We start from the raw sequence: 12271 nt of genomic DNA, 5'->3' as shown, positions 1-12271 counted from the left end.
AGCTTAAGGAATGGCGTATACTGGAATCCCAATGCAAGTTGCAATTAAGTGAAAATAATATCATATATACTGCAACACATTAAACAGTGACTCAAACCATTATACCCATTTAATGTCTAACCCTTAACTCCTGTAGATGGAAATTCATTGAAGTTAGGCAATTCCTCTTTACAGATATTTACAAATCGAGTTTTTTGTGCCTCTATTTCAAGGCCACCCACCAAGCCCAAGTGGTTGCTGAGATGGCACTGCACAATAATCTCTACCCACGATCAGTCATCCTTCAACCATGTCAATGACAGCACATATATGATCATGAGTTTCCTAGAAAGGAAACTGAGCAGCTTTTAGCTAGATTCAGGGTAAAAAGCAAAAGATCGCAAATTGCTTGATGATGATCTGTCTTCCGATCATTGGAAAGTAATTCTATGGTCACTAGCACTTCCAGCATTGTATAATGACCAAGGTGATGTCAAAGAGATTGTTTCCAAGAAAGTGAAGGCAATGTTCCCAGCACAGATCTGATCTTCACAAAACTGCATTTGACTGGTGCAGCTGGTAATTAAACAAACTTTTGTAATTTTGCTGTTATCAATGTTGCCAGCACAGATCTGATCTTCACAAAACTGCATCTGACTGGTGCAGCTGGTAATTAAACAAACTTTTGTAATTTTGCTGTTATGAAAAAAGTATCAATGAATCACAGTGATTATATCAAGAAATCTATCTATAATTCAAGATAAAATATAATAATAATAATAATCAGTATTCAAATTTTTGCATACATTAAACACAATAAAACATGCAGTGGCAGCTTACTGCATGTGGCTTACTCCTGCAAATTTTAGCAACATGTGCAGAAAGCTATATAAAACTTCTGCATATTAGAAGAGTGAACATAGTGGGTGAAATATACTTTTGAAGTTATCTTCTTTTACAATGGCCACGTTAAATACATTTTTCAAAGAACATGAAGACTGAGATGCACAGGGTTGGAAAGAGTGAACATGGTGGGTGAAATATACTTATGAAGCAATCTTCTCATTGTTATATGAATACCTTTTACAACAGTCAAGTTAAATATATTTTTCAAACAATATGAATGAGATTCACAGGGTTGAAAAGGGAACCATAGTGAGGGGGTTGAGGGGTTTTATATGATTTCTCTTCTCTGCAGTCTGTCCTTTAGGCATCAGAGAATATCTAAATGATTTCTTAAGCAAAGTCTGTATAAGGACCTTCCAACCCAATAATATTCCTGGTAAGGAAGCAGTGGCCTTCCTCCCTCTTTGATAATCACTCAACAATGGTTGTGGCAATTCTCTAGTATCTGGCCTACCTGCCCCTGGCTGACCAATCAAAGACCATCACAAAGATAATGCCATTGACTCAGCTCAAGTCGGTGGCAGCTCTCAGAATTCTAAAGGATATTGTACTGACAAAAGGCTTACTTTCACACCAGATTTTACTACCCAAGGAAATATTTTCATCTGTATTTATCATTTCGTTTATCAACTCATTCCATAGCCTTTTTTTTTTTTTTTAATTTTTCCCCACATACACTCACTACTTCCTGCTTAAGTGAGGCAACATTCAGAACAGATTGCTGCATCACATGATCTCTGTGTGGTTGCTTGCAATTCAAAGGGAGGTGTTTCTTTTCCTACACCTTGAGGCTTTGGAACTCTACACTTTCATGTCTTTCGAAATAACTATGATCTATAACATTTTAAAAGACAGGTTTTCCACTCCCTCCAAAATTTGTATATTTACACACAGAACATCACAAAACTTTATGACCTGAGGTCCCGACAAGTGGATGTGGCCAGCTTCCTGAGTGCTGCAGGAGCTTCATAAGTATAGATAGGACTCCTGGGGCTGGAAGTAATAACAGTGTCTGGAAACAACATTGTCACTAAAGCTTTCAACTAGTACAGAAGTCAAAGTAATACATATTCAATCTCATGGTAAGGCTAAAGTTGCAAGCAGGACTGGTTCTACCCACTCAAATGCATAATAGATAAATGCAAGTCCCAAACTGTGGACTGGATGGAATAAAGGAGATAGCTGTGATAAATTTCTTAACTGGAGAAGAGGCTATAGGGATAAAATAAATAGATCATAATATGAAATAAGAGTTACAAAATTATGAACAGAGTAATTAGTGAAGCAAATGTGAAGTACTCAGTGATATGAAAACATGGATAGGATACATGCAGACAGAAAATTCAGAAGGGCACAGAGAGGAAGAATGTATACAAATGAAGTGTCACATTTAAAAGCATAAGTAATATACATAAACTTTACTGTATGAGCATGATTCTAGAGATGCTTACCAAATGCAGAGCACAAAAGGTATAGGACACAGACAGACAGGCAATTGCAACCTATAAGCACATTTATTCATGAGTTAGTATATATAAGAGGAGAAACTTACCCTTGCTTCTAGGGTATCTTGGATCATAAAATGGTTCTGATTCATCCATATCTCTGGAGAAAAAAAGAAAAGCTTTACCATTATGATCTTTTATACACATTTTAAACAAAAATATCTGTATTCAAAAGAAAAAATATCCAATATGAATTCTTTATTGTTGAATATTTCAAAGAGCGCAAGAATAGTTTTTGTAAGTTTTTATCAGCTATGATCCAATGTACCTGCTAAACATCATTAACCTATGAGGTGTACGAAAACCTTCTTGAAAGAAAACATTGCTAAATACAGACAAAAAATCACAAACTCAAATATTTCTATCCGCATATACCACTTAACTCCTCAATTATTTTGTGGTCACATCACTAAGACACATACACACATCATACCACTTTTTATGATTTTCATATTTCTGGGTCATAAAATCTCAATCTGTCAAAAGTGGCAACTGCCTTTCTTAACCAAGTTTCAACATTTTTTTGAGGCTACCAAAGTTTAAGTTTTCTCAAAATAAAGCATGTCATGTCATGCATGCAAATTCCCTTAGCATGGTATTTACAGACTTTGGGCATTAGGTGATTTCCTTGTCTTTCTGCTGTTTCAGTCTTCCCATCTCTCTGTGCATCAGTGACGAACTTGAGCTGGCTGGCCACTGTATGCTCTCCTTCTCTATCTATATCTGAGTCAATGCTTCTCTCCATACCCTTGTCAGAGTTTATGAAGACTTCCTGGCCACCTCTTTCCAAGTCACTTTTCACAGTATTTTCTCCCTCTCTTTCTATAGTCCCCATTCTTTCATAATACATACAGTCATTTCATTAATCACTAGTGTTTCTTAAGCCTCACCATCTACACAAAACATGATCCCTATTGTTTTCTTTTTGTTTGTTTTTGTATCCTTAACATACTTCCTTCATACAAAGGTACAATTACTCAGTCCATGCTGGAAAAATACAGCATAAAAGCATCTAGGTATGACCCAACACCTGTCACTTATTATTTCTCCACATGATTTGTCCTTACCCCAGTTCCAATTTATCGTTGTCCCATTCTCTGCGCCAAGTCCCATCATTTGTGCGCCCCCGTGTCACTCTTGCTTCATCTATGGCTTCTCTTTCAGCTTTCCATTTCTCATATTCATGGTGCTGCCCAATACCCTACATGGAAAAATATCAATAATTAGTATCATGTAATGTAATTCTTAGCACAGTACCAGCACATAAGATAGCATGACACCTGAAAACACTGAAGAATATCTATCTATATCTCTGATGCCTGTTCTCAACAGGAACTCACTCAAGGGGCTGGCCACAGCGACAGTCTCTCCATAACCAGTGAACTCCAGTGCCACTTCTCAGCCTTTGGCGCTTTACCCTTAACAGGCCATTGGCATTGTTGGAGAGATGGGTGATGTCCAAAAGGCAAACAACAAAGTGTAACATACAGGCCAGGGAAGTTTAGTTTCCGATACGTGCATGTCTTGTGGAAATGAGTTTCAGACGATCTTGGGAGGGTGGCTGTTTGTGCTCATTGTGACTGAGTATATATGTTTTTCAATGTTGTGTTGATTGTGTTGGCAAAAAAAATATTAGACAATCCATCTTCTGTCCCTCGCAGTATACTCTCATCCATCATCACCTCTTTTGTACACAAATGAAACAAAAGACAATGCATTAATGTAATGTCAATTAATGTATACTTTTGTAAGCAAATTTTCTTAATCTATTCATTACTGACCACTAATCCTTTGTCAGTACATGACTCAAGAAGAATTTACCCATTTTCATATACACAAGGGATTCTATACTTACATGATTATTTCCTCAACTGCAATTCAATTCACCTCTGCCTTCAGATCCCCAGGCAATGAGACTTAATTCTTTCAATCAAAACTGCTAAATTATTCACTTTGGTTCTTCTGAAATGCATTCCTTTTCTCCTCATACTTCCAGGTGCATATGAACTAACAAAATCACCCAGTTCTCATATTTTCTCGTGTTTCAACCTATATTACCCATGACCTCAGTTCCACAGTTCCTTCTGAATCAGAGGTGCTACCCCTTCCTTTATCCATTCTCTCACTAACCTCAGGTTTCATTCTCTGTACACTTTCCTTCAATTTTGCTTTGAACAGAGCCAGATCCTCCAGGTTTCTCTCAACAAACATTTCTCTCTCCTTTATTTTCATCCAGGTTACAACTTACACATTCAGACACCTCATCCTCGATCTTAAGGGAAAAAATCCTCTTTGGCTCCTTCCACTCTTCCTAATTTTTGAAAGTGATAATACTAGATGGGATTTATAGCCCCTGCTCCTGCCCCATCAAGTTGGCTCCTATGACACACACAAGATATGTTGGAAGGATTCTTTTGCCACTACACTTATGGATATGGTTAATATAATAATGATGTAAATGTTTTTCTAAATTTCCTGATTTTCATTTCCTTTTAGGCAAGAAATATTCATCCCCTTAACAATTCTCCTAAAGCCATGGTCTAGTTGGGTGTGCGTGTGTGTAAGTGCGTGTTACAATTTCATCTCCTAAATCCCTTTTACATGTACATCAGTAATTTTATCTTCTGTAAGATGATGAGTCATAACTAGATATCTTCACTGTGTTTCATCAATTTGCCTTTCATCAAACTGAAATAAATCAGTGAGTTTCTGTCCTAATATTCATGTGTGACTTTGGAAGTGATTTTTACTGTCTATGTCTATAGCATACTTACCCTTCCTCTGCCTCGATGTTCAAAGCTGCCTCGTCCTCTTCCCCTTTCACGAAGTCTTCTATTACCATCGTAATTATCAAATGACTGCTGCTGTACATAATTTCCTTTCCCTCTTCCTCTACCATGTCTCTCATTTCCATGTTCATTATTATCATCAGGGTAATATCGGATGTCTCGTGATGCAAAGCTAAACCGTCCTTTCCCTACCCCCTCTCCTCTGCTATTTCCACTAGGACTAATGTTAGTATAATCTCCAAGTTGATGATTTTCATTCTCCTGTCTTGCTCTATCATTACCAATTCCTCTTCCTCTCCCTCCTCCAAATTCATGTCCTTGATCCCCATCAAATTTGTCAAAATTTCCAATATTTCGACCCCTTCCCCTTCCTCGACCTGATCCTCCTTGACCCCTAAATTCTTCATCAGTCACAGTGATATCTGTTATGATATCATCTTCCCCTCTACTAAAGTTATAACCTCCCCTGGTGCCTCTTCCATTACCTCTTCCCCCCCTTTCACTTTCTCTTCCATCTACCAATGAGCCTTCCCATGTACCTCCCCCAACTCCTTTTCCACCATGTTTTCCTCTTCCCTTTCCACCTCTTCCACGATGCTCTTTCCTGTTGTCCCTTCCCCCTCCTATTCCATCTCTATCTGGATCAGACAGGAAACGGTATGAGGGATCTGGTGGAGGACCATCATTCTGAAAATACGTATAAATTAGCTAAGATGAGTAAAATAAAACTTGCTTGAAATTATATAAAATCTCCATGACCATGGTATAATCACTCTCCATAACATACCACAAATAAAATACAAGAATAAAGAAAACTTATTTCTGTGTCCAAAGGGTAGTTAGAGTCATATTTGTTATCACCAAACACAACATTATGTGAAAATCAAAATACTTGCTAAAGAGTTGTTACACATTCTCTACTTTACTACAAAACTGAACCCAAGAAGAATTCAAGCAGGACAAGTTCCATGGTTTAGAAGCTACTGTTTGTAAAAATCATAAAAAAAAAAGTGAAACTGCACATTAGCATAAACCTTCATACTCCTCAGCCAAGGATCTACCCCATCATCTTCCTCTAACAAATATATTTAAGATTGCCCATGCACAAACACTCATTCAGGCTTACATGGGACAGATGGGATGGCAACAGTGTTAAAATAAAAAAATCAAGATTCACATTGTGACTGATGAACAATACAAACATTTACTAACATCAAACATTACAGAGGTCAAACCCATGGAGGAGACAACAATAAACAATCCTTATTTCTAACTCAGAAAATTTTTGTAAAAGAAGCTTGCAGATAATTTATTTGGCCAATAGTGTTTAGAAAAAGGCTTGCAGGTGTTAGTGTTGGTAATGTGGACAAACATTCACAGAAAAGCATCAGTTTCTATGTGAAAAAATGTTACAAGGCATGATGAGTCTCCTAACATTTGTATCTACAGCATCACATTTAATTCTAATTTTTTGTTGCCTAAATGTGTCTACAATTTACTCATAATGTCTGAAAAAAAAAAAAGGCCTGCAGGTGTTAGCGTTGGTAATAAGGGCAAGCATTCAAGGTAAAGCATCAGTTTAGATGTGAAAGTGCAGGTTATAAGGTGTGATAAATCTCCTAAACATTTTAGTTTACTTCACTGTGGTGGGTATAAGTCCACTATCTTTGCCTACCATGTGTGCATAAGACCTATAATGCCAGGCAAAAGGTCTGCAGGTGTTGGTAATGTGGACAAGCATTCAAGAAAAATAACATTAGTTTGAACGTGAAAATAATCGTTATAAGGTAAGGGCAGGTGTACTGACACTTGTTATCTAATGCTCCTTTTGCCAAATGTACTGGTGAGTATTGTATCATAATGTATTTTTTGACGCTACTGTCGATGAAAAAACTTATTGCTGTTATTGACAGACTGAAGATATTCATCATATATGCACAATCATCTGTTCTATAACCAATATCCCAATGGAGCTCTCAGGTGAGCAATGGTGCCATCTGCATGCATCTCCATTAGAATCATGCAATAATTGCCTTAACACATTTCAATTAACACTTGGTGATCAGAAATGCATCCTTTTAAGCTTTTACACTGTCTTCAGAACAGCCAATCCCTACTATATGGCTGCTACTTCTGTGGCTTCCATGCCTTTAACTTAACGGAAAAAGAAATTCATTGAAGTATCTATCATAACTAATCTTATGTACACTGTATTTCTATATAGCTGACTTCTGTCATGCCACAAGAGAAAAGTCAAACTGTAAAGATGATCAATTTGTTACAGTAACTGTACTATGGTGAGCTACAGCTGAAGGGGTTCGGGTTAATAGAAGGCTGGCTAAACAAGTGTCTAGTTGTTGATGCACTATGTCTATGAAGCTTGTGATTAGCAAGCTCTTGGTGGCCACTTGTTAATGAAGAGGTGAACAATTTAGAGAATCCGACTTCCCAATTCATAGGAGTTTCATTACGTTTCATCAACATAAAAGCACAAGTTACTCTGGTTTGCCATTAAGTATAGAAATAAAAAAGACTAAATACTGAAAATAACCAAATGCAATTTTCCTGTTGAGAAAAAAAATAACTAAAATTTCTACCCCTTTCAGATACATCCGTATCTACAAAATGGAAAATATAATCTTCACCTCGGTTAGTCTCTGCCTGGCAGGCATTATATCAGCAGGACGAGGGGGTGGTGGTTGATCTAAGATCTCACGAGTTCTATCAGATTTCTCAGGACGAGCTCTAGGAACTTTCATCACATATGGCTTTACTGCATCCATTGTCACTGTTGAACTCAATTTATCTGCATTTTTCTTGTCAGCTTCAATTTCCTGGAATCATTAAATACAAAAAGATAGGTTACAGGGGAATACCTTTGCAGACTGAAAGTGGAATATCACAAACACTGGCAAGGAAAGTTCAGTAAAATATTCAAAGTTGTATAGGGAACATATGTTCAAGTTCATATCAGTAATTTTCCTGAACTATGTCAAAATGTTATAAAAATGAAATAAAGAACTGCCTCATGTCTATGAGTATAGCACATGGGAAACTCGTTGAAAGCAATCACCAACATGATAAAGTAAGTTATGTAAAGTTCTGTTTTTTCTTTTTCTTTTGAACTATTAGCCATTTCCCGCGTTAGCGAGGTAGCGTTAAGAACAGAGGACTGGGCCTTTTTGGAATATCCTCACCTGGCCCCCTCTGTTCCTTCTTTTGGAAAAAAAAAAAACGAGAGGGGAGGATTTCCAGCCACCCGCTCCCTCCCCTTTTAGTCGCCTTCTACGACACGCAGGGAATACGTGGGAAGTATTCTTAATCCCCTATCCCCAAGGATAAGTAAAGTTCTGTATATAACATAAAAAATCTATCATCACAGTAAAAATCAATATAAAGTATATACTGTTTAAAACAGCAATGGAAAGTCCAAAGACTTTATGTTAGAAACAAGCCAGACATTATCCAATCATTTGGTCTAATAACCATCTCACTGTGGCTGGGGCTTATATACCCAGTAATATCTTTTCTTTGCTGTAGCTGGGGAATATAAGACTCAGTAATTTTCACATTTTTCTTTTGTACAGTAAAGCTAGGGCATGTATATACAGCCATAATTGCTTATAGTAGTATCTCACAAATTTTTCCAAACATTACCACTGAAATTTTTTCCATACATTGGTCAGTCTCTGTGGACAAGTCAAGGAATCCTGTAGGAAATCTGTCCTCTCACACAGTGTAATAATTTTTCATGCTGTTTCACTCTTAATGATTAAAGATATTACTGATGAAAACCCTTAGCAATCATATTTGCTTGTGACAAAAGCACTTCCAAAAATATCACACATCTTATTAAATTATGTCTGAGAAAACTTCTGAAGTACTTATATGCCTGTCAGTAGACATAAGTTAAAAGGCTCAGAGCACAAGTTAAAAATGTCTCACCAGGCTCAGTTGTGTATCATTTCATTTAGAAAATTATGTTCTCATCAATCATAATAACAAAGCTATGGAGATAACCTTTTTTTGAATTTCTGAAAATATCCCATATACAAAGTGTGACTTGGATATGAGGACTCCCACAGTGAGAGGGTTAATTATGGAAAATGGTGACTTGGTTTTAAGACAATAAAGTCATGGGAAAAAATGCACATTTTTTCCCCTTTCATATCTACCACTCACTGCACAAATAATTTCCCCTTCCAGACCCAGTTCCATTTCTTGGAGAGGAGAAAATTTGGTAACATGCTGACACACACAGCTCCAGACATCATCCCCAGCATGATTCAGTACTTTGAAAAGTACAGAGGATAAAGCAAGAAAGACACTATTTTGTAGGTAACAGAAGAAAATCAAGGTGGCTCCTGGAGAGCTTTTGGAATATTGAAAGTTATGGAAGAGTGAAGTATCTGCTATGAGTGATATAAACACATCCCATTATGCATTGGTTGCCAATATATAATTGCTGGTTAGGAAGTCCATCACCTTATCACTGTGAACCTCCACAATCCATACACTAATGAAAATAATCATGATGAGTGAAGTAGCAAGACACCCCTTCCTCACAGCTGGTATAGCAACGATAATCATGGAAGTACTGATAATGGAAGGTTTCATTTACAGGGTATTATGATGGGAAAACTTAGATTCCCTATGAGATTACGATTCACAGACACAAATTTTTCGAAGGCATACAGAACTTCCTGCATCAGCATGTAAAAACTAGGGGGAATGAAAACCCATCTCTGCTTATCCTCATCTTTACACATAGTAGCATGAAAACAGAGCAAATAAGATATGCTCTTAAATGAAAGAAAAAAAATCATGTGTTTGAGCATGTGTTACAAGAGGATGCAACAGGTGGTCTTCATCACTATGAATTTATCAAGATGTGCCATAGTTCATGACACGGGAATGTTTCTATACACCTAATCCACTTCAAATGAAAAATTTTCATGACTAAATTATCAATTTCCAATTCATGATACACTAAAAGTTTTCAATATGCATATCCTATAGTATACTGAAAAAATTACATAAAGAAAATTGACAAGCAGCATCACCAGTGATTTAACTTATTTCACATTTACCTGGTGCCGTCTACGGAGCTCCTCATTTTTCCGTCTGATGCTTTCCATTTTCTGATTAAGGAGTTTCTCCTTCTCATCGCGAGACAACTGTGAGATAAAGAGATTACACATAAGAATACAACAGAAAAAGATAAATGTAATTCTAATCAAGAACTGCAATGCTCTTTGTTGTTATCTAATTTTGTATTCTTGCAAAAAATACTACTGTATCAAGTTTGGATATAAAAACCAGATAGGCACTTCATTTCTTTTCTACAATGAATAAAATTAATTCTACTTAATGAAAATTTTCTGACTAGGTCCTTTTCTTGGAAGTAAAAAAAATCTAATTCAAAATCAATGCAAGATGCATTAGTTGAAAAAACTTCTTATACATGAAAAATTTGATTTGTTTACCACCTACGAGTATCAGCAAACACTTCTATGGTCAATACTGAAAACATGCAGTGTACCAACACCTAAGAGCACTATAGAGAATGTGATGATTGGAAAAAGGGTGAATTTCAATAAAAGGTAACTCTTTCTCTCTGGGCCACTATCCTGTGAACTTTAAGGGAATCTGTAAATTCTCTAAGGGATAGAAAGCTCCACTCCCCTGCCTTCTCATGAGGTAAATGTTCCTTACTTCACACTACACACCTATTTAGGGGTTGTGGCCTTCAACCTGGTTCAGGTCTACCATTCTGCAAATCAGTAATCCCCACATGATAATGAAGTCATCGTGCCTCACTGGCTGTCACTGGTTACCTCATGATACTTGAAACATGTATAGCTCCCTGATGATAGTTGCCTCTGGCTAAAAGAAAAGCTTTTTGAAAGAGGGAAAGTAGGGCAAGACCCAGCAACCTGAAAAAATTTGCTTGAGGTACATCACACTGGAGAGAAAGTTTTTCAATTTTCAAAACTTATCTTTCTCTCCTGGTTAGCTTGTTACTCAGCTCTGAAAACACTTCAGCATGGAGGGGTAAGTTAAAATTCTTTTTTAACCAAGGCATGGGAAAAATGCTATAGGTTATCCTGTAGGGCACTAGTGATCCTCTGCCATGAAATATGGCAATGCCAGAACCATGAAAGGTTGATCCTTGATGTCGAGAGTAAGGTGTCATTTAATAAAATGTGTGAGAAATGCAGAAGACAATTTTGTTAATCTCCTTCAGGGAGAGGCTCCTCTGAAAGCCAAGTAGCGGAAGCTCCCTTCTTGACATCACTTTGGGTAATCAAAACAAGTCTTTAATCCAAGACAAGATGTTCCTTGTTGAAAGGAGATTCAAGCTTCCTGGACAAAGTGTGGTGCTCTCAAAGAATAGTCTGAGATCTCACTGGGTATAAAAAATGAGTGTTCTCCAGCAGTAGTCTTCTAAAAACATATCGAAATAAGGGCATTCTGAAACTTATCTGTTACATTTCTTTTGCCAGAATTCTTGGTGTTTGGATTGGCCTTAAAACAAGACAGAATCATAAAAAATGCAACTTCTGATGTCTGGACATGTTTTCATGAGTAGATATTGAAGTGCTACACTGCCTGAAAATTCCTCTGATTGTAACAAGTCCAAGACCTTTGACAACTCCCACTTACATGGCAATGGGTAGGCAGCAGGTTTCCTCAACAAGAATAAATTGAGAAGCTTATCTCAAGTAGGCCATGACAGGTTATCCCAAAGCCACGGGAAAGTGGTTCCTAAAGGGCACTCCTGTATGAAGCCATAATATTAAAAGCTATGTTTTCATTACTAAAGAGACTAGAAAGATTTCTATATCATGAGCTTTTCAAATTTCAGATGAATCTGAATTTTCAAGGAACAAGTGAAAAAGTTCCCAGACTGACAGATGCTTTCTTTGACTAGAAATACGAACATTATGAAAGTCATTCATTACACATGGATACTTATCCAAGGTAGGATGGAAAAGCTGGAATAAGGAAGCTTATAGCTAAATGTTCATAACGTCCAAGTATAAAAAAATCAAACGCGACCAGCATGATGATGACATTACTGGTGAATGG

At 37.0% G+C, this 12271-nt stretch overlaps 1 protein-coding gene across 5 annotated transcripts in view; it reads right to left on the bottom strand.

The window, feature by feature from the left end:
- LOC139753302 (uncharacterized) overlaps positions 1 to 12271 on the bottom strand; it is a 57608-nt gene that overhangs the window by 25302 nt on the left and 20035 nt on the right. For all 5 annotated transcript variants that reach the window (XM_071669596.1, XM_071669597.1, XM_071669593.1 and 2 more), the window contains 5 exons: positions 10270 to 10356; positions 7825 to 8013; positions 5165 to 5866; positions 3458 to 3591; positions 2438 to 2490 (listed from right to left, as the gene is read on the bottom strand). In XM_071669596.1, the coding sequence (XP_071525697.1) occupies positions 2438 to 2490; positions 3458 to 3591; positions 5165 to 5866; positions 7825 to 8013; positions 10270 to 10356 (1165 nt within the window). The remainder of the gene's footprint in view (positions 1 to 2437; positions 2491 to 3457; positions 3592 to 5164; positions 5867 to 7824; positions 8014 to 10269; positions 10357 to 12271) is intronic.

This window comes from Panulirus ornatus, chromosome 14 (genome assembly GCF_036320965.1).
Source record: "Panulirus ornatus isolate Po-2019 chromosome 14, ASM3632096v1, whole genome shotgun sequence".
NCBI classification, from domain to species: Eukaryota; Metazoa; Arthropoda; class Malacostraca; order Decapoda; family Palinuridae; genus Panulirus; species Panulirus ornatus.
Note: the sequence above shows the minus strand (reverse complement) of the source record. Positions and strands in the feature narration are given on the sequence as shown.